This window comes from Trichechus manatus, unplaced genomic scaffold (assembly GCF_000243295.1).
Source record: "Trichechus manatus latirostris isolate Lorelei unplaced genomic scaffold, TriManLat1.0 scaffold00163, whole genome shotgun sequence".
In the NCBI taxonomy this organism is placed as follows: domain Eukaryota; kingdom Metazoa; phylum Chordata; class Mammalia; order Sirenia; family Trichechidae; genus Trichechus; species Trichechus manatus.
Genome location: NW_004444099.1, coordinates 257,619 through 279,779, shown reverse-complemented (window position 1 = coordinate 279,779; position 22,161 = coordinate 257,619). Strand labels below are relative to the sequence as shown.

The 22,161-nt window shown below is 46.2% G+C and overlaps 1 protein-coding gene across 2 annotated transcripts in view; it reads right to left on the bottom strand.

The window, feature by feature from the left end:
- The window catches only part of LRRC20 (leucine rich repeat containing 20), a 124,262-nt gene that overhangs the window by 44,212 nt on the left and 57,889 nt on the right, over window positions 1–22,161 (bottom strand). For both annotated transcript variants that reach the window (XM_004386370.2, XM_023740721.1), the window contains one exon: window positions 14,054–14,203. In XM_004386370.2, the coding sequence (XP_004386427.1) occupies window positions 14,054–14,203 (150 nt within the window). The remainder of the gene's footprint in view (window positions 1–14,053; window positions 14,204–22,161) is intronic.

Genomic DNA, 22,161 nt, shown 5'->3' with positions numbered 1-22,161 from the left:
TGCGCAGGGACCCCAGGTCCAAAGGATGCTTTCTGCTCCTGGCATTGCTTTCTTGGTGTATGAGGTCCCCCTGTCTCTCTGCTTACTTCTCTCTTTTATATCTCAAGAGATTGCCTCAGGATACAATCCAATCTTGTAGATTGAGTCCTGCCTTACTAACACAACTGCCACCCATCCTCCCTCATTAACGTCATAGAGGCAGGATTTACAACGTATAGGAAAATCACACAATACCAGGAATCATGGCCCAGCCAAACTGATACACACATTTTTGGGGGGGACATAATTCAGTCCATGACAGGCAGCATCAGGCATGTGTCCACCCAGCTAGGCTGACTAGAGCCACCATCAACTATATCAATTAGCTGAACCAAAGGACCTAGTCTAAGGTGGTCACCTCAACTCTCGGCCACCTAAACTTTCTCCAAAGCATGGAGGTGAGAAGTATTTATGGAGGACTCATGAAGGAAAGGCTGCCACCAACTCCTGTAGGCCAGTGACTCCCAACCAGAAGTGAGATTCTAGGGTGCACCCCTGGGGTGGGTATGTGGAAAAGACTCCCCAGATAATACTTACGTACCCCATCCCCCAGACAATACTTATATACCCTATGCCCCCAATTAGAAGCCAGAGCTTCAAGTATACTCCTTGGAACTGCTGACGCAAGCAAGACCCTTGGAGAACTGACCACATCGACCACAGGGTGAACTTTCCTGGAAGAACTGTGTTCCTGACCTCCATTCTGTCATCTGCCTTTAGGCTACACTGAGGGCCCTGAGGAAAAAAGAGGCCCATGAAACTCAATCTTGTATTTACATCTGTGATATCATTTGGTTTCTGTGGTAGTTATCAGCACTGTTCACAAATAACTTTACTCACACTCCTTCTAGACAATGTAGGTTGCACTTCCCTGACCACTTAAAGTCACATGCGACCATGAGACTTGCTTTGGCCAAAGAAATGTGAGCAGAAGAAACACATGCCATTTCCAAGCAGAAGCTTTAAGAGCTAACGCATGCTTTGCCACATTCTCTTTTCCCTCTACCACAGTGACCAGCAACATTTAGGAAGGTGGCTGTTTCATCAGTCTGGGTCCCTGAGAAATAATGATGAGCAGAAACCCCTACTGACCTATAGTGAACATGTGCCAAGAGCAAGACATAAATGTTTTATGTTGCATTAAACCACTGAGATTTGTCATTGATGCAAACCTAGCATATCCTGACTAACACAGTTGAATTTTATTTATTTTGTTCTATTTTATTTTTAGATTTTATACTTTACTTTTTTTTACATTGTGCTTTAGGTAGAAGTTTACACAGCAAATTAGTTTCTCATTAAACAGTTAATATACAAACTGTTTTGTGACATTGGCTGCGAATCCCGTGATATGTCAAAACTCTCCCCTACTCCACCCCAGGTTCCCTTCTTCCATTCGTCTGGTTTTCCTGTCCCTTCCTGCCTTCTCATTTTGTTTTTGGGCTGGTGTGCCCAATGGTATTCTATACATGAATTTAGCTACAAAGAACGTTCCTCACGTGTGTTACTGTTGGCCCTATAGACCTGTCTAATCTTTGGCTGAAGGGTGAACCTGAGGAGTGACTTCAGCACTGAGTTAAAGGGTGTCCAGGGGTCATACTCTTGGGGTTTCTCCAGTCTCTGTCAGACCAGCAAGCCTGGTCTTTTTTTTTTTTTTGTGAATTTGAATTTTGTTCTACATTTTTCTCCTGCTCTGTCTGGGACCCTCCCTCTATTGTGATCACTGCCAGAGCAGTCAGTGGTGGTAACCGGGCATCATCTAGTTGTTCTGGGCTCAGTCTGGTGGAGGTTGTAGTGGTTGTGGTCCATTAGTCCTTTGGACTAATCTTTCCCTTGTGTCTTTGGTCTTCTTCATTCTCCTTTGCTCCAGCTGGGATGGGACCAGTAGATGTATCTTACATGGCCGCTCACAGGCTTTTAAGATCCCAGATGATACTCACCACAGGCAGATGTAGAACATCTTCCTTATAGGCTATGCTATGCCAATTGAGCTAGATGTCCCCCAAGACCACTGTCCCCAGCCCTCAGCCTAGTAGCTCGGTGTCTCAGGGTGTTTGGATGTATCTGTGAAGCTTCTACGACTTTGCCCTGGTCAAGCTGTACTGACTTCCTCAGTATTGTGTACTGTCTTACCTTTCACCAAAGTTATCACTTATCTACTATCTAGTTAGTGTTTTCCCCTCCCTTATAACCATCCAAGATTGTTTCTTCCTTTGTGGAAACATTTTCATGTGACACAGCTGAACTTTAAATGCATTTTCAGCTTACAAAAGTAGTGCATGCTCATGGTAAAAATAGGAACATCACAAAAAAATGGAATATAGAAAAATGAAAATCCCACTGTATTTCCACCCTTAAAGAGAAGCAATGTTAATCAACAGTTTGGTGTATATTTTCCATATTTTTCTATGCATATACTAATGCATATATAGATATGTAGTTTTCTTTTAAAAAACAAAAGTAGAATCACAGCTTCTTTTTTCACTTAATAAAGCTTAGACAGCTTTCTAAGTCCCTCCCTGGAGCTCACTGCTCTAAAGATTAAGAGAGCTGTGGATACAAAATCAGCCCTCTGTCTCCAGCATCAGGCTCCCCAGGGAAGGATGCTCTCAAAAGTCCAGACTTTCTCAGTGGCAGCTTCTAAGGAAGGGCTCAGCTGCAAGGCAGAGAGGCTGGCTCAACCTGGAACGGCAGTAAGAGGCCTTTTTCGGAAGCTTTTCTGAAAAGCAAAGGGAGCAGCCAGGGATGGATAGGCGGGCTGGTGTTCAGCTCCTTAGTTGCAATAGGATAATCAAAGGGACTGCAATTTCCCTTCCAGCATTGAAATTGGGAAGGAGGGGGAGGCTCTCCATTACTGAGCTTCAAAGGGGGCACGGATCTGTTCCTGGAAAGGGAGTGTCAGCCCCACTCCTGTGAACCAGGTTCCGGCTACATTGAGAACCAACCTGTGCAAGTGCTGGGTCAGAGTCAGGGAGGAGGGTTTCCAGAAGACAGCTCTTCTGTCAGATACCAAAAGTATAATCCACTGAGTATAGGACTTACAACAAAAAGTAATAATCATAGCTAACACTGGTGGCGCAGTGATTAAGAGCTACGGCTGCTAACCGACAGGTCGGCAGTTCAAATCAACCAGCTGCTCCTTGGAAACCCTATGGGGCAGGTCTACTCAGTCCTATAGGTTTGCTATGAGTCCGAATCGACTTGACAGCAATAGGTTTGGTTTATTATATTCCAGACACTTGTTCTAGGGGTTTACATGTAGCAATCATTTTAATCTTGCTACAAGCCACTCCCAATTTACAGATAATGAAACAAAGCACAGAGAGATTACATAACTTGCCCAAGGTCACACAAACTTCAGCTGTGCCCCCCCTAGATATTCAACTTTCCTCTCCCACCCACCTAAATCAGAATTTGAACCCAGGCCAGCTGCGCCCAGAGACGACCCCTCCCCACATCATTGTACTGCCCCAGGGATGCTGCACCACTCCCCTCCCCAACGAAAATGGGCCATTCCGGCAGCTGCTTGACCCAGCTTCGCATCACCAGTCCCAGACAGTCCCATTCTCACAGAAGATACTCAGCAAGTCTCTGCTCATTCAGTGGGGAATGGACAACGGGGGAAGAAACAGGAGGACCTGATTCTGTTAACTATAGAAATATTTACTAAACATTTAACTACGTGCTCAGTCTTGTACTTGGACACAAAAAAGGGTAATCTTTTAAAAGTAAAAAACGCTCAACAAATGGAAAGAATCATTTTTTTACAGAGGACTACTGGCTTCATAGCATGACTTGGGAAGTGTCCCCTCCACTTCTATTTTCTGGAAGAGATTATGTGAAATTAGTGTTAATTCTAGTTTAAAAGTTGGGAAGACTCCTCCAGTGAGCCTGGAGTTTTTTGTGTTTTTTTTTTTTTTTTTTTTTGGTGGGGATCTTTTTATTTATAAACTCAGTTTTTTTAATGGTTATAAAATTATTCAGACGGTCTATTTCACCTTGTTTGAGTTTTGGTAGTTTGTGGTTTTTGAGGAACTGGTCTATTTCTTCTAAGTTGTCAAATTTATGAGAGTAAAGTTGTTCATTGCAGACCTGGGAGGTTTTGCATGGATCATTTTGGTTCACAGGAACCTAACCATGGAGCTGCTTCCAGGTCCCCTCCCCAGAGAAGGCTGAAGAAAGCAGGTCCCCTGGGACAGACATCCTTAACCCTGGTCAAAGACCCAGGCTTGCCCAATTATGAGGCTTTTTTGAGGTTCCAAGTGTGTGCAAAGTTCCATCAAAGATGTCAGCATGAATCTCACAGGCAGCCAGATCTGAGCCCCATGAAAGGGAAGTAGCCTAGGAAAAAGCCTGGAATTAGACAGGATGGGGCATCCTCCCTGACGTGAATGAGGTGGTCAGGCAGGAGAGCCAGCTCTTCCCAGAAGTCACAGCCCAGCGGGGTCTAAGTCACATCCACTCCTATCCTGGTGCCCTCTGCTGTGCCCAGGCTTCCCACTTCACAAGTCCCACAGATCCCTACACGCTGAAGCAGGGTAAAAAGAAATTTAAGACACCCCCTCGGTATTAGCCAACCACTGGGTGGCCAAAACACCTGCTTCCATGGGGAAGAGCCTGTCTGTGGGCCCAGGGAGCCCATACTGAGGTCCCACCTTGCGTTGGCCTGGATGTAGGTCAGACAAGCTGTTTCTCCCCTCTGAGCATTGGGTTGCCCATCTGGGAAGGTTTGGGCTTAGGATCATTATGATTCTGTTCTTACTGAAATTCTTTGTGAAGAGACAAAGATCTCCAGGACTGGATAGTCTTCCTGACTACCTGGTCAGAGATTGTCCCAAACAACATGAAGTCCCAGTATCATCACCACCACATCAGAAGCATCCTTCACCAAGCACCTTCCGTGCACCAAGCCTTATACAGGTCCTCTTATGTGTGTTATCACCACTGTCACAAAATCCCTATGGAGTGGATGCTTTCCCCATTTCTCAGGTGGGGAAACAGATGTCCAGAGAGGCCAACTGGGGATAGCAACTTTGCTTTCTTTTTTTACCTCTCATGTGGCCCCAGCTGGGGCACACAATGTTCTCTCTGCCGCTTCTACTTCAGAGGAAGAACAAAAGTGGGGGAAAAAGCCCCAGCCACCCGAGGGGCTGGTGTGCTGAGCTCCGAATGCAGCCACAGCCATGTCTGGCTCTGCTTCTGCACCCCTGAGGTCACAACAGCCAGGCTGCTGCCCAGGGGCTTACTACCCCCCAGAAGGGCAGAGAGAGCTGAGGTCCTCTGATCCCAGAGGAGCTGCATTAGGGACCCCCAAAGGTTTCTTCCTGCTCTCTTATGTCAGGGTTCAAGTTGAACAACCAAGGCTCCCAAGACTGACCCAGGGGCTTTACGGGAAGACTCCACTCCATCCCACTCCCAAGATGCTCCCCAGACCTGCCAGGAGCAGCCCTGGCCATGACATTTCCTTATTTATTATCTCTGCTATGGTTTCCGATGTCTGTTGAATTGCCCTCTCCTTCCCCAAGTTCCTTTTATTACTTCCCACATTGTCCTTATCTTGGACAACTGCCAAGTCTGACTAAGAGGCCTTAGACTCACACCACTGGAGAGAGGAGGCCCTGCTGATTCCATTAAGGGACGAAGGAACGAAGCCAGCCTGTGGTAATTATGCAGCCGGTCGGCGAGACAATGTGCCAGCTCCAAAAATATCTGCCACGAGGATCAATCAAGCAGCTCAGCTTCAACTCATGTCAACAAGAAAACACTGTCACTGCCTACAAAGACCCTGCAAAGTCAGATGGTGGGGAGGGGAATGGTGTCGCTCCAGCGGCCCACACTCAGTGCTACTGAAGCTTCACGTGGAGGGCTGCTGCCCACTGGGGCCAGAGGGGCGAGTAGAAGAGGGGGGGAAGCTTCCACAAGCCACAGCACCTCCTTGGAGTGGATGGAGGGGAAGGGGAAGAGTGAGACAACTCTTCTAACCTGGTCTGGGGGAGACCCAAAATGAAGTGCTAAATGTTCCTTCCCCAGGAAAAGGACAAGGCAGCTCTAATAGTACTGACACAGACCAATTTCTGAGAGAGATTGTTAAGTAAAAAAAGCAAGATGCAAGGCAGTGAATGTGCTCTATCCCCATGTCTTAGTCATCTAGTGCTGCTCTAACAGAAATACCACAAGCTGATGGTTTTAACAAAGAGAAGTTTATTCTCTCACAGTCCAGTAGGCTACAAGTCCAAATGCAGGGCATCAGCTCCAGGAGAAGGCTTTCTCTCTGTGTCAGCTCTGAAGAAAGGTTCTTGTGATGCATCAGTCTTCCCTTGGTGTGGGAGCTTCTCTGCACAGGAACCTCAGGTCCAAAGGACGTGCTCTGCTCCCGGCGCTGCTTTCTTGGTGGTGTGAGGTTCCCGTGTGTCTCTGCTCGTTTCTCTCTTTTATATCTCAAAAGATATTGGCTTAAGACACTATCCAATCTTGTAGACGTCATCAATATAACCTCATCATCGTGACAGAGTTTACATCACATAAGGAGATCACATATAACCTCATCACAGTGGTAGAGTTTACAACACATAAGGAAATCACATCAGATTACACAATTATACAATACTGGGAATCATGACCTAGCCGAGTTGACAGATATTTTTGGGGGACACAATTAAATCCATGACACCCATTGGTAGTTGAAAAAGGAGCTCTGCATCTGGAGCCACAGCCCCAACCCCATTCTTTCTAGCCATGTGACCTTCGGCAAGTCACTTATGCTCTCTCTACTTCAGTTTCCTCACCAATAAAAAAAAAAAAAAAAAAAAAGATAATAACAGCACCTAACTCACAGGATCACTGTGAAGATTTAAATAATTTTATACTTTTGTAAAGTGCTCACAACAGTGCCTGCCCATGGTATGTATACTGTGAATGCTAGCTACTACTATTAAATACATTTATGTTCACACAGGCATGGAACATCTCTAGAACTGCAAACAGTGGTTGCCTCTGGGAAAGGGAACTGGATGTCTGCGGACGGGAGTGGGCGGGAGACTGACTTTTCCCTACTACCCTTGGAATACTGTATTTTGTACTTCTATTACCTATTAAGTAATAATATCTATTATTAAAAGAGAAGAGCCCTGGTGGTGCAATCATTAAGCTCTCAGCTGCTAACCAAAAAGTCAGCGGTTGAAACCCATCAGCAACTCCAAGGGAGAAAAGACCTGGCGATCTGCTCCTGGAAAGATTTCAGCCTAGGAAACTCTTTGGGGCAGTTCTACTTTGTCATATGGGGACACTATGAGTCGGAATCAGCTTGACGGCACCCAACAACAACATTATTAAAATAAATAGGGTATGTTTTTTCAAATGATGCCTTAGAGCTTTAACAGTATAGCCGGAGCATGAACAACAACTAGAGATATATGGGAGGGGGAGAGGGAGAGAGGAAGGGAAAGGGGGGATGGAAACCTTTCCATGTCTAAGCCAAGAGCAAAGGAGATCTGTGCTGAGAGCTTGAAAGAGGGAGGTGAAGGAAAGCTGACAAGTCCCATGTCACACAGGGGGCAAGAAGTATTGGCGTGACCCCTGGGGGAAAGAGGCATCAGAGTTACAGAGTCACAAACAATGTCCCCAGTGTTCCAGGTGCATCCTCCTCCCCCACATCTCCTGGCAGATGAGTCTGGGGCTGGGTGGGAAGAGGGGCCGCCAGGGTCAGGTGATTTCCAGGTATTGTCAAGAAGCATGATGGAGAGTTAGGTATTCTCCCGCTGGTGGGGCAGGAATACCCCTCCAGGGTACCGTCCGAAACCACGTGCACAGGGGTCATAAACTGCTTGCCTTTGTCCCACTGAGGTCAGCCAGGTAACCCCAGGGCCAGATGCCCTTGAGGACTGATGGGAAAAACAGATATAGAAGGCCACAACCTTATCCCCACCTAGATATCAGGTAGGACTCTTGATCATCAGCAATTTGTGGGTACCCCTTGTGAATAACCTGGAAAAAAAGGACCCTCCCAGACCCCACTATTCCTCAGCTACCCTAAGGGAACCAGAAGATGTTTGCCCCAAACAGAGGAGATGTGCCTGATCCCAGACTAAAGCCAAGATGCTGATGTCCAATGGACCCCTGCAAAGCTTTAATGTTAGCCCAACTTTCCCAGCACATTTCTGGATTCTCTCTCTACCCATAAAGTGACATCAGCTAAAGAAGTAAGCCCAGTGGGCTGAAGCGAAGCAGGGATTAGGGAAAGAACGAGGGTGCAACCCCACTATCTTTCTCTTCTTTTGAGTGACCAGCCCCCAGCTACTTCCTGACGGCCTTTCCCGGGGCTGCTCGCTTCCCTGGCTTTGGATCGTTTATCATGCCCAGCGACTGCCTCCTCTTCTCCCTTCTAGAGCTCTGACATATACTGTCCCACTGGTACATAGCCCCTTCCTGCCCCCAAATACCTCCCATGACACCTGACCATGGAGAATGGCAGCTTTGAGGGTTTGACCTGAGGAACAGAGACACCCTCTGTGCGTCTATGTGAACACAGCTTCTTCAAACCAGCTTCTCTAAGCCTCTGCCTACATCCACCCCACATATCAAACATACCAGAGGAGGCTCTTGGAGCAGAAAACACAGTCTCCCGGCCCATGTGGCCAGCCAGAGGTAAAGATAAAAGCCTTAGTGTTTCCCTCCCACCTGTCCTGATTGCTGAAGTAAAAGAAAAAAGTAGCTGATGAATTAATTCCAACTCATGATGACCACATGTGTGTCAGGGTATAACTGTGCCCCACAGGTCTTCAATGGCTGATTTTTCAGAAGTAGATTGTCAGGACTTTCTTTCCAGATGCCTATGGCTGGATTCAAACCTCCAACCTTTTGATTAGCAGCGAAGCGTGTTAACCGTTTGCACCACCCAGGGTCTCTGATTGCCAAGGTAATGAGGAAAATTGCCACATTTTCTCTGGCAGCAAACAAAGGAGCTACTGAGAGGACTGCAGAGTCTCCTGTGGTGAGGACAACGCCATCTGGTGAGCAGTCAGGAGCCATTCACAGGCAGGCTCCTTCACAGTTAGTGCTTGGCTCCGGGCATGTCCCTGACAGCACCAAGTGTGAGGGTCCACACTGAGAAGGAAGCCACGCAAGCCCAGAGTTTATGGCAGACTGGCATCTCCCTGTCAGGGAGCACTCAGACAACAGACACTTGCGTAAACATTAGAAAGAGGAAAAGAAGCCCTTTGCTGCTGAAAAATCACAGTACAAAATGAGCTGTGATCCAAGAGATAACATCTCTTCTCCATACTGCTTGAGGGCCCTGGTGACAGCTCCCCCAACTCAATGCCGAATTAAGAGCCCTGAGGGGCCAGCTCTGACAGGGAGGCTCTGCCAGACTAGGTTTTCTCCAGTTGCAGGGCCTTTGGCCAGAGAGTGTCCACAGAGGTGCCTAGCCCGGCTGACCAGAACAGCCTGAGACTCTTGCTCACCCATGTCCACAACAAAGCTGAACTTCGGAGTCCCTGGGTGGTGCAAATGGTTAACATTCTCACTGCTAACTGAAAGGTTGGTGGTTCGAGTCCACTCAGAAGAAAGTCCTGACCATCTACTTCTAAAAAATCAGCCATTGAAAACCCTATGGAGCACAGTTGTTCTCTGACACACAGGGTCGTCATGAGTTGGACTCCATGGCCACTGGTTACCCATGCACAGAGACAAACTCAGTCAATTCAGGCACCGCCGTCACGCCCTGCAGCAGCCCTAACAGCTACTTCCTTTCTAGCCGGCATCACCCCCACGGCCCGCCCCGCCCCGCCCCCCAGGCTTTGGAGGGCAGAAGGATCTCACAACCCACCTCGGGATTTGGAGAAAGATAATAATACCAAAGACTTGGTATTCAAGGTCCTGCTCAACACAGACCCAGCCTACAAGACCATCTCCTGCCTGGTAATGCTGGCCCCTGCATCCTCCTCTCTCACGTTCCCGACCTCACACCTTCACTCACACTGCGTCTCCTGCCTGGAATGCCTTCCTCTACCTCTTCCACATGGCCTATCCCATCCCATCCTCCCAGACCCCTCCCAAATGTTCCCACTTGGGCAGAAGGCTCCCTTGGGACAATCCCTGATGACACACTCTATCCCTCTGCTCTGTAACGTTCAGTCTAGCACCGTTTTCCTAGTCATTCCCCAGATACACCTCTTATCTTCCCAAAAGATGCTGTTATGGATTGAGTTGTATCCCCCCAAAGGAAATGAGGAAGTCCTAACCCCTATACCTGTAAATGTGACCCTGTTTGGAAATAGGAGTTTTCTTTTGTTGTATTAATGAGGACATGCTGAGTAGGGAGGGTCCTAAGCCTAAATTACTTCTGAGTTATAAACAGAACAGACACAGAGACACACAGGAGAAAGAAAGATGCCACGTGAGGACCCGGCCGGGAGCCAAGGAATGCCAAGGATTGCCGGCAGACACCGGAAACTAGGAGAGAGGCTGAGATCCTGATTGGACTTTTAGCCTCCAGAACTGTGAGAAAATAAATTTCTGTTCTTTCAAGCCACCCACTTGTGGTATGATTTTCTTACAGCAGCACCAGGTAACTAAGGCAGATGCCTCAGGAACTCCCCCTGATTCATCTGGTGAGCTCCTACGCACCTGTCAAATCCCCACTTTAAGCTGTTTCCGCTGGGAGTTTTCTGATTCCTCACCCACAGAGTTGCTTCTGCCTCCTCAGTGCTGCCACAGGACTTTGAGAAACCACATTATATTGTGGTTATGTGCTTATATACCTGCCTCTACTGCTAGATGACTAGCTCCTCAAGACAAGGTTGGGGCCTAATTTTCTGATCATGCCCAATGTTAGCTGCTATGAGAATGAGATGACGCATGTAAAGAATTTGGCACTGAGCCAGGCACATTGAATGCCCTTGAATTGGGCTCTCGTGTTATTCTTCGCCTGTGTATCCTGCTGCTGGGCCCAGAACAGGTGCTCATGAGGATCTGCTACATTGAGTGGAAAGGCAGGGCTGTGCCTCATACACTTGCGGCCTAGCAGGCCCAGGGCATATGCAATGAAAAGAGCTAAATGACTTGCATTGGGAGGAAGTGGGGAGGCAGGGGCCAGGAGGAGGAGGGGGCAGAAGAGCCACAGCTAGACATTGGGGCCCACTCTCCTTGCCAAGAAACCCACAAGCCGCCTGCCCTTTAGACAGATCCCACTTCTGCCGCTGGCTTTCTCCACTCTTGCTCTTAGCTGTCCATAAAGGACATCAGGAGCGTGGAAGCACTTAGAAGATGACCCACCATGATGGGGGCATGAGCCTAGTGGAAAAAATCCTGGGGTACCCAGGGGAGGCAATCTGGCAGGCAGGGAAGAAGCAGGGTGCTCTCTCCCCAGCACCGGGGCAACCCCACCTCCACCAAGACCCCAGAAGAGACACTGGCAGGCTGCACAGAACACAGCAAAGCAAAGCCTGTTCACGTGTCCTCTTCAAACATAAAAGGAGAGGGTCTTTTTTTTTCTATTTGAAAGAGAAACTGCAACAAAGGCTCCAGCCCAGAGCCATCTCCACAGAAGCCCCTCCTGTCCCTGGTCAGTCCTTCCCTCAATCAGCTGCCTCCGTGAAATCTAAATAGCAGTCCCACTGCAGCCTTCTCTTTGTCATTGAGGCACTGAGCGGGAGTCAGCAGCCGCTGGCGGTGTGGGAAAGAATTCAAACAGCATCCTTCAACAGACTTCTGACCAGAGGGGTGTTATGATAAAACAGGTTCCCGTGACTGATGAACAGCCCACCGAGGCACCGCTGATCCACACTCCCCGCCTTGCCCCTGGAGAAGGCCTACTCCCTCATCCCACAAGGCACTGCCCAAACGTCAAGTCCTTTGGAAGCTCTGACTTCCGTGTCCACCACTACCCCTTCCCACACTGCTGCTCTCGGGAAGAACTCATTCCTCTTGCCGGCAGTCCGGCATTTTGTCCATGCCCGTACTGCAGCAGTCAGTGTTGCCGACGAGTGTGTCCCCCAGCACTAGGCTTCTTCACAGAGAGATCCTGGTCTATTTGCGTCTTTTTCCCCCACCTCCAGACATTGGCCTGGAGCATGGCGGTGCTCAAGGACAGTTCTGATGAATGAAAGCACACGTGAGCTCTTCTCTCATCCAAAGGAAGCCCCTGCCTGACTGTGCCCTCCCTGGGGGCCCCAGAGAACACACTACCATCCATTTTCTAGCTTCCTGTCTTCCTCTAGAAGACAAACGTCTAATTCCAACTGGTTAGATTACAACACTAGGGGGTCCTTGAGCTAAGGCAGGTGGTCTGGAAGGGCAGCCCTGGTGTAGAAATGAAACGGCAAAGACAGTGCTAATATTTCATGGGAGAGTCTCCCAACTGGAGGCCTGTGGGCTAAATCTAGCTTGCCAGTGTGTTTTATTGGCTTGATATTATGTAAAATTTGGGAAAACTCACGTAAAAATCCAGATGTCTAGCTTCTATTTAAAACAATCAGAACAGCTGACTATACTGGCCCATTTTCTTACATGGCACATCTGGCTGAAGCTAAGCAGTAGCTGCTCTTTCTAGACAAGCATGTACTCTCTAGTTTGCCACAGTCCCCACCACTCCTTATTGTCATGTACGCAGTCTGAGTCACTCATTACCGACATACTTAATGTCTCTTAGGCATTTGCATTTCAAATCCCTGGACTATGTTCTTAACTTTGGCTGCCAGCACTTTAGAATGACCGATACAGGTTTTAACAAATGCCTTGATCCAGGCCCACGTCCAGACATTTCGATTCTACTGGTCTGGGGGGTAGGGCCAAGGCAATGCTTGTAGAAAAGCTCCTCAGGTGATTCTAACACCAGCCAGGGATGAGACACTACTGGTCCAAGGGACCTGCTGGCTGTGAGGACCTGTCTCCCTTCGTAAAAAGCAGACACCAGGAAAGAAAGATGGGGAAAGTAGGCTGGGTTAAAAGCACCCATAGATGCCTCTGGAGGAAACAAGCCCTGCACCAGGGCCACCACCACCGCCACCACCAGCTTTTCTAGCACAAATGCAATGAGCTCTGTGAGCTTCACTCGGAAACAATGGTCCCTCCTTCCTGCCCTTCTGTTAGACAGCCACTGTACAAGCTGCTTCCCACCCCTGGACTGTATTTGCTAATTCACGCCTCCCTCTCCTTCTGGGCCCTGCCCAATGCCCACACCTCCTCTAGGAAGCCTGCCCAGCCTAAAATCAGCTGTGTGAGAGATGGTGGCTCCAGTCCCTCACACTCTATCAGCATTGTTCGTATTTGTTTCTCTAAACAGATCTCACACCCTTTTCATGCCCCTATCAGATAGAGAACTCCAGAGGGCAGGAAATGCCTCTCCTATGCTTCCTGTGCCCTACCCAAGTTTCCCACCCCACCAGTTCTCAAGCACACAAGTGCCCAGGCTAATGAACCACCCTGTGGGTCAATGAGTAGCAGGGATCCTCCCAGCAGGACAGAGGGACAGTTCTCTGGAGAAGGAAGAGGGGCACTGCAGGGGTTAGTGCATTCTGCTCATTGATCTGGAGGAGACATTTCAGAAGAATCTGCAATGCTCACCTACTGGCATCCTGCCTGTTTCCCCACCAAGCACCCCTGTCCACTTGCTCTGTATGTGCCTGGCAGAGAAATTCCAACATCCCTGGCATCTGTCACTGAAGGACTGAGGAAGCAGCATGGGAGAACAATGCTAGATCAGGGGAGATAAGGGGACTCAATCAGGTCTACTGAGAAATAACGACCCCTGGGCCTCAGGACCTCAAACACCTGCTGGTCTGTTCAGAACAAGGGTCATTCCAGGGTCTACACCCTGGCCCTAGGTCAATCTGATTCATGTGCCAGCCAGAGGCAGGCGTGGTGTTGACAGGGAGGACACAGGCCATCCTCAAGGCCCACCCTGGGAATGATTTCATGGGTCCAGCTGACCAATTACTGACACTCCCCAGACAGAGTCAGAGCCTGAAGGAAAAGGGTGGCCACGCCATCCTGGCCTGTGCTGACCAGGGCCTACCTTGGAGCTGACTGAACGTGGTCATAAACTTGCTGGTGAGGGACTTGAGCTCATTGTTGGCCAGTATGATGAGGTGTATCTGGTCGGAGACATTCCGCAAGACTTTGTAGATGCCGATGGGGAAGGAAACCAGCTTGCACTCGGCCAGGTCTGCAGCCAAAAGACAAAGACAGGCCAGAGTTATTGGCCGCAGAGGCCCAAGAACTTGCCCGAAACCCCTATGGACACCAACCCCATCTCCCTCCCAGCCTCCTTGCCTCCTACCTGTCTCCCCTGTACCAGGCTTAAGACCCTCCCCCCCTCTTCCAGGAGCCCTTCCCAGCAGCATTAATTCACACCTGTCCCTTCCTCACACCCTGGGCATTAGGATTTTTTATAGAACGTTCTCTATGACCACAGGTACTAGCTGGAAGGCAGAAGGCAGAGCTCTGCAGGCACAATAACAGCCTGCCTTCATAGCTGCTTCCTCTAGGCCCTGCAAAATCCACAAGCGATTTGGAATTACCAAAGACTCAACAGTGAAGTCAGTCTTTTTTTTTTTCCCATACAAAAATTTATACATACGTTGTTATGTGACTCTAATTGCTCTCCCCATACTGTGACAGCACACTTCTCGTTTCCACCACTGATTCCCCATGTCCATTCTGCCAGCTCCTAACCCTTTCTGCCTTCCCATCTCACCTCCTGACAGAAGCCGCCCGTTTAGTCTCTTGTATCTACGTGAGCTAAGAGGCACACTCCTCACGAGTATCACTTTATGTTCCACAGTCCAGTTCAATCCCTGTCTGAAGAGTTGGCCTCGGAAATTGCTTTAGTTCTGGGCTGACAGAGAATCCAGAGGCCATGCTTTCCAGGGTTCCTACAGTCTCAGTCAGACCATTAAGTCTGGTCTTCTTACTAGAATTTGAGGTCTTCACCCCACCTTTCTCCTGCTCCATCTGGGACTCTCTGTTGCAGTCCCTGTCAGGGAGGTCATTGGTGGTAGCTGGGCACCATCTAGTTCTTCTGGTCTCAGGCTGATGAAGTCTCTGGTTTATGTGGCCCTTTCTGTCTCTTGGTGAAGCCACAGTCTTAACAGTACTTTACCCTGTGGCCTAGTAGTTAAGAGCTCGGCTGCTAACCAAAAGGTCAGCAGTTCAAATCCACCAGCTGCTCCTTGGAAACCCTATGGGGCAGTTCTACTTTGTCCTGTAGGGTCACTATGAGTCAGAATTGACTTGATGGCAATGGGTTTGCTTTTCTGGGTTTACTTCTCTGAAAACAGGCAATTCACACAGACTTTGCGGTTTGACCTTCTTCCCAGTCCTGACACTCTGAAAGCAAGCCTCCCACAAGAGGCAGTTCCTCACATGGTTAAATATAGAATTATCATTATCCATTGCCATTGAGGTGATTCTGACTCATGGCGACCTCAAGTATTACAGAGTAGAACTTCTCCATGGAGTTCTTGGCCGTAATCTTTACAGAAGCAGATCGCCAGGTCTTTCTTCCATGGTGCAGCTGGGTGAATTTGAACAGCCAACTTATAGGTTAGTAGACAACCACAAACTGACAGAGAGGACACAGGTCATCCTCAATTACCATGTGACCCAGCAATTCTACTTCTAGGTATATACCCAAGAGAAATGAAAACATACGTCCACAAAGAAACTTACACACATATGTGCATAGCAGCATTATTCATAATAACCAAAAGGTGGAAACAACCCAAATGTCCATCAACTGATAAATGGATAAACAAAATGCAGCCTATATATACAATGGAATATTTTCAGCCATAAAAAGGAATGAAGCACTGATACATGCTAAGAGATGGTTAAACCCTGAAAAATTATGCTAAATGAAAGAAGTCGGTCACAATGGATCACATTTTGTATGATTCTACTTACACAAAATATTCAGAACAGGTAAATCTATTGAAATAGAAAGTAGATTATAGTTGCCTAGGGCTGGGAGGGAGTGGCAGAATTGGGAGGTGGCAGCTAAGGGGTATGGGGCTTCTTTTAGAGGTAATGGAAATGTTCTAAAATTGGATTGTGGTGATAGTTGTACAACTCTGTGAATATACTAAAACTACTGAATTGTACACTTTAAATGGATGAATTATATGGTATGTGAATGATATCTCAATAAAGCTGTTATTTATATATATATACACACACATATACAAATAAAGGCTTTATATATATATACTTGTGTGTGTATGCGTGTGTGCGTGTGTGCGGGTGTGTGTGTGTGTGTGTGTCTGTATGTGTAGTAGCAGGGAGACACTGAAAGCATGGAAGCTCAGAAATTAGGCTGTCCAGCTCACTATCTGAGTCACCTAGCTCATCTAAGTCACTTAAGCTCCCTGAGCCTCAGTTTCCTCATCTGTACAATGGGGATATCATCATCTACCTAGCAGTACCATCAGGAAAATGAAACATAATGAAATAAGGGCTACCAAAGTGCCTGGCAGGAATGCAGTCTTATTTCCTCTCCTTCCTCTTTACCCTCCCCCTCCTACTCTACCCAAATCTTCTCAAAGTTTCAAGGCCAGCTCCTGTCCCACTTCTTCCAAAAGTCTTCCTGGACCACCCCTGCTGCTGGTGATCACCCTCCAACCCCTGAGCCTCAGGACCACCCTCTAACTCAGATGGCACTTTCCCATCTCTCTTTCAGCAAACTCTGGGCTTTTCCCCAAAGAGGCTGGACTCTCCCAAGCCTCTAAGCCTTTGCATGTTGTCCCTCTGCCTCGAAGCCCTTCTCCTCCACCTGCCTCACAGAACTTCTCCTCTTGCTTCCTAAGCAGTTAGTTGCTACAGCCTCTGCATCTCATATAATGTGAATGAGAGTTTTTCACCCGGTATTGTATTAATCCCTATGTGTCTGCTTTCCTACTAGACTGGGAAGGCCCCACGGCTCTGTGGGGATCTCACTGAGGTGGTCTGAGGAAAGAAAGGGGACAGGAGGGGCAAGGGCAAAAGTCCAGATGACTGAGGCTCCACAGGACTTCTCCAAGGGTCAACCGTTAATGCCTCCTCAGCTCCAGTGCTGTGCTAGGTGACTCCAGCCCTGCTGCTGCCAAATGTCGGCACTTCTCTGACATCAGCAGGTGAGGTCAAGGGAGAGAGTGCACAGTCTTGTTGAGGAAGGAATGAATCCCCCTAAGTCAGGCTTTCTGTAGAGATCAAAGGCTGAGCTGGAAGTAGACCACCTCTGTGGGCTCAGAGTTTGAGGCAAGCCGGGGATTCTAGAAAGAACAAACTCTTCCAAACAATGTGACCCTAGTGAGCCAGATGCACCAAGGGATAGACAGGAGTTTTTGTTGTGGTTGTTGGAAATTTTATCAGCCCTTTGGGACAGCGACAGACGGATCTCATCCACACATGCCAGAAGCAACAACCAAAGCTTTTCTTTTAAAACAAAGAGCAAAATAAGGATGCTTTCTATCACTAGTATCCCTGAATATGATTTTGGTAGTTCTGGCCAGTGAACTAGAAACTATAAACATTGAAAAAAGAAAAAATGATTATTACGTGCACATGAAATGACCGAATAACCTCTGAAACCAAAGTAGTCATTAACTTAAAAAGAGATCAGAAAACCAATCAAAATAAATATGCTAAATTCAATAATATTCCTATATACCAATAATAAATGCAGTTTTTAAAGATCCTATTGTTAATATCAACAATTATATAAAATATCTAGAAATAACTGTAATGGAAAACATATCTGATCAATATGAAGAAGAGTGGAAAAGTTCACAAAGGTATTTTTTAAAGTAGATTTGGATGTAAAGATATAAAAAGTGTTCATGGATGAGTAGTAAAATATTGAAATGTTGATTTTTTTTTAAGAAATTAACTTACAGATTATTTAATTTAATACCTACCCAAATCCAAAAAGTTATTTTCAGCATGGTGAAATTGTTTGAAAGTCCAACGGAAGGAGTAAGCAAGTGAGATCTCTAAAGAGAAGGTGGGTGATAACAAATATTCTAAAGCTAAAATAATTAAGAGTGGCAGTAGGAAAAACAGATCAAAGACAATACATAGTCCAGAAATAATAACTGAAAATTTAATAAGTGCTCAAGAATAAACTGGGGAAAGGAAAGTTTTAATCAACTGATGTTAGTAAAACCAATTAACAATTTGGGGAAAACAAGAAAGAGAGAGCAAGAGACTCTCAATTAACCTAAGACTAAAAATGAATTCTAGCTAGAATTATAATTCAAATATTTTCAATCAAATTAAAAAATCAGAATCAAATACAATTAAATTTTTATCCAACCTCTTAAGTGACGATGACTTTCTAAATCTAGAAGCCATAAAAGAAATCACAAAGAAACAGATCAATAAACCTGACTGCATAAAAAACATAAAACATCTGGAAGCTTAAAAAAAAAATAGATAAGCCAAGCAACAGGGTGTGAAAAAGGATCTGTAAACAGGATACATAAAGAGTTAGCATTTTTATTATTAAAAATGCTCCATATAAATCAATATGAAAAATAATAATAATAAGACCACCCAAGAGACAAATAAATGGACAAAGGACATTAAGACATCCACAAAGAGAAAATATAATTAGTAAACAAATACATGCCTCCTGATATGTATTGCCAAACTGCTGTCTGAAATATTTATGCCAATTTATAAATATCCTGCCCAACAGGTAATAGGATCATTTAAAAAAACTTAGTTAATACAATCAGGGAAAAAGGTATCCATGGATTTAATTTGCAATTTTTCAATAAAGAGACTAATTATCTTTCATGGCTAATTAACCATTTTTATATCCTCTGTGGAAAACCCGGTTTGTGTCTCTTGCTATTTTTCTATTTGAAGTTCTGGTATTTGTTCTCCCAATCGTTGGTTGTTGTTGTTAGGTGCAATGGAGTCGGTTCCTACCCATAGTGCCCTATGTTCAACACAACGAAACACTGCCAGGTACTGCGCCATCCTCAAAATTGTTGCTATGTTTGCGCCCATTGTTGAAATCACTATGTCAATCCATTTCCTTGAGGATTTTCCTCTTTTTTGCTGGCCCTCTACCTGACCAAGCATGATGTCCTTCTCCAGGGACTGGTCCCTCCTGATAACATGTTCAAGGTACGTGAGACAAAGTCTCCCCATCCTTGCTTCTAATGAGCATTCTGGCTGTACTTCCAAGACAGATTTGTTTGTTTTTCTGGTGCTTGTTGTTGTTAGGTGCTGTTAAACACGTTCCAAATCATAATGACCCTATAGGACAGTATAGAACTGCCCCATAGGGTTTCCAAGGAGTGGCTGGTGGATTTGAACTGCCAACCTTTTGGTTAGCAGCAGAGCTCTTAACCACTATGCCACCAGGACTCCTCTGTAGTCCATGGTATATTCAATATTCTTCGCAAACACCATAATTCAAAGGCATCAATTCTTCTCCGATCTTCCTTATTTATTGTCTAGCTTTCGCAGCCACATGAGGCAATTGAAAATATCATGGCTTGGGTCAGGTGTACCTTAGTCCTCAAAGTGATATCTTTGGTTTTCAACACTTTAAAGAGGTCTTTTGCAGCAGATTTGCCCAATGCAATACATCATTTGATTTCCTGACTGCTGCTTCCACGGGCATCCACTGTGGATCCAAGAAAAATGAAATCCTTGACAACATCAATATTTTCTCCATTTATCATGATGTTGCTCACTGGTCCATTCATGAGGAATTTTGTTTTCTTATGAGGTGTAATCCATACTGAAGGCTGTACTCTTTGATCTTCATCAGCAAGTGTTTCAAATCCTCTTCACTTTCAGCAAGGTTGTGTTATCTGCATTTCGAAGGTTGTTAATGAGTCTTCCTCCAATCCTGATGCCGAGTTCTTCTTCATATAGTCCAGCTTCTCGGATTATTTGCTCAGCATACAGATTGAATAAGTATGATGAAAGGATACAACCCTGCCTGATGCACACCGTTCCTGATTTTAAACCACAGAGTATCCCCTTGTTCTGTTCAAACGACTGCCTCTTGGTCTATGTTCACATTTCACATAAGCATAATTAAGCACTCTGGAATTCCCATTCTTTGCAATGTTATTCATAATTTGTTATGATCCACACAGTCTAATGCCTTTGCGTAGTCAATAAAACACAGGTAAACATCTTTCTGGTATTCTCTGCTTTCAGTCAAGATCCATCTGACACTTCCGGGCAACATGGCGCTATAGACAGAAGCACCATGGTGTCCCTCCACAGCAAAGATCCGAAAAACTAAGTCAAACAGAGACACACGTCAGTCCTGAAACCCTAAGCATCAAATGAAGAGATAAAGAACTCAGCCAAGCACCAAATGGAATAAGAAACTGACAGAGAACAGACAGTGAGGAGAGATACACGCAGAGGTCCCCTATCAGCTAACCCAGCACAGACTCACAATCTTGGACTCCTATCGGAGATCAGCGAAGAGGTGGTACAAGAAAGCAGCTTCACGGAGCTTCCAGCAGGAGACAGAACCACCAGTAACCAGTGATATATGCTTTCCCACCCCCGACCCTTCTTCACCCCAGCTCGGCCTCCTCTGCTTCCTGAGGCCACAATCTCTTAGCCGGGAAGCACCGGCTTCACCCTAGAGCTGCTTGGATTCCACCCACCCACACTGGCTGGCTCCCTGAGTGCCATTTGTTGGCTGCTGGTATTGCTATTTTCCACTTCTTTAGATTTCTTCCTTACCTCTCACCACCTCCCCCTCCTCTCTCAAATACCTGGCTCCATGTCCCATCTTTGCTCCTTCCTGAAAGGCTGCGAAACACAGCTCTGACAATGAAACTGCTTCCCGGCCCGTGCCTGGTGGGACCCCCGGGGCTTTCTGTTTGTTTGTTCTGTTTTGATTTGTCTGTTCGTTTGTTTTCTTTTTCTTTTCTTGGCTTAGGAGCCCCTTCTAGCTGAGCAGTACTGTGCAGCTTGGGAGCTACTCCCTTACTCTGCGCACAAGTGCAGTGGCATCCCTGTGGACATTTCTTTTTTCTTGTTTTGTTTCTTTGTTTTGTTTTCTTCTCTCTCTTTTTCCCTTTTTGTCTTTCTTCATTTCTCAGTTTCTCAACTCTCTATACTTACCTTCTCTTCTTGTCTCCTGAATACGTGGCACTGTGTGACACCTCTACCCCTTCTAGCCAGGCTGTACTTCATGGCCTGGGAGCAACTTTCCCAGCCCTCACAGTCGCACTGGTGGGATCCCTGAGAGCTCTTTTTTTTTTTCTTCTAATTTTTATTTATTCATTTCTTTTCTTTGACTCTGTTTCTTTTTTTCTTTTTGTTTTTCTCCATTTCTCAGTCTCTCACCTCTCCACTCCAATGGCAAGCTCCCTTAGCACTCTTTTTTGTTTGTTTGTTTGTGTGTATGTTTTTGGCCCCTGTTCCTCTCTCCTCTCTCTCCTCTTTCCCATACCCATCTTAGCTCCACACATCACAATCTCCCCTCTCCTTCCTGTCTACCTGCACCGTGCACTGAACATCACACCCCCAAGCAGCACAGGCACAGCCTACCAAAACCCACCCTGCACTGATTCCCGGCCATTGAAAGAAAAAAAAATTGCCAGCCAAGAATAATATATCCTGCAAAACTCTCGTTCAAATCTGATGGTGAAATTAGGACATATCCAGATAAACAGAAATGAAGGGACTATGTAAAAACCAAACCAAACTTACAAGAATTATTAAAGGGAGTCCTTCGATCTGAGAACAAATAACTTCAGACCACGGGCTGAATCTAGGATGCAGGATCGTACAAGCCAGATACCAACTTAAGAAATGAACTCTCAAGGACTATCCAAAACCAAAAGAACTACAACAGGGAACCAGAGAGGTTAATCTGTAAATAACAACATCAGAACAATAAAAGAGGGAATAAACAGTGTTAAGTATAGAAACTTCTAATGGAGATGAAGGCAAGGTGATACCAAGTAATAACAGACTGATTCAAATCTAGGAAGATAAGGGTAAATTTCAAGGTAACCACAAAGAAAGTTAACAAACCTACTCAACAAAATAAAACAGAAAAACATAAAGTCTCAGTGAAAACAAAGGAAATGAAAAAAAAAATCCACAATCAAAAGGAATTCAGCAAAGGAGAGTAAGAGGAACAAAGAAAAC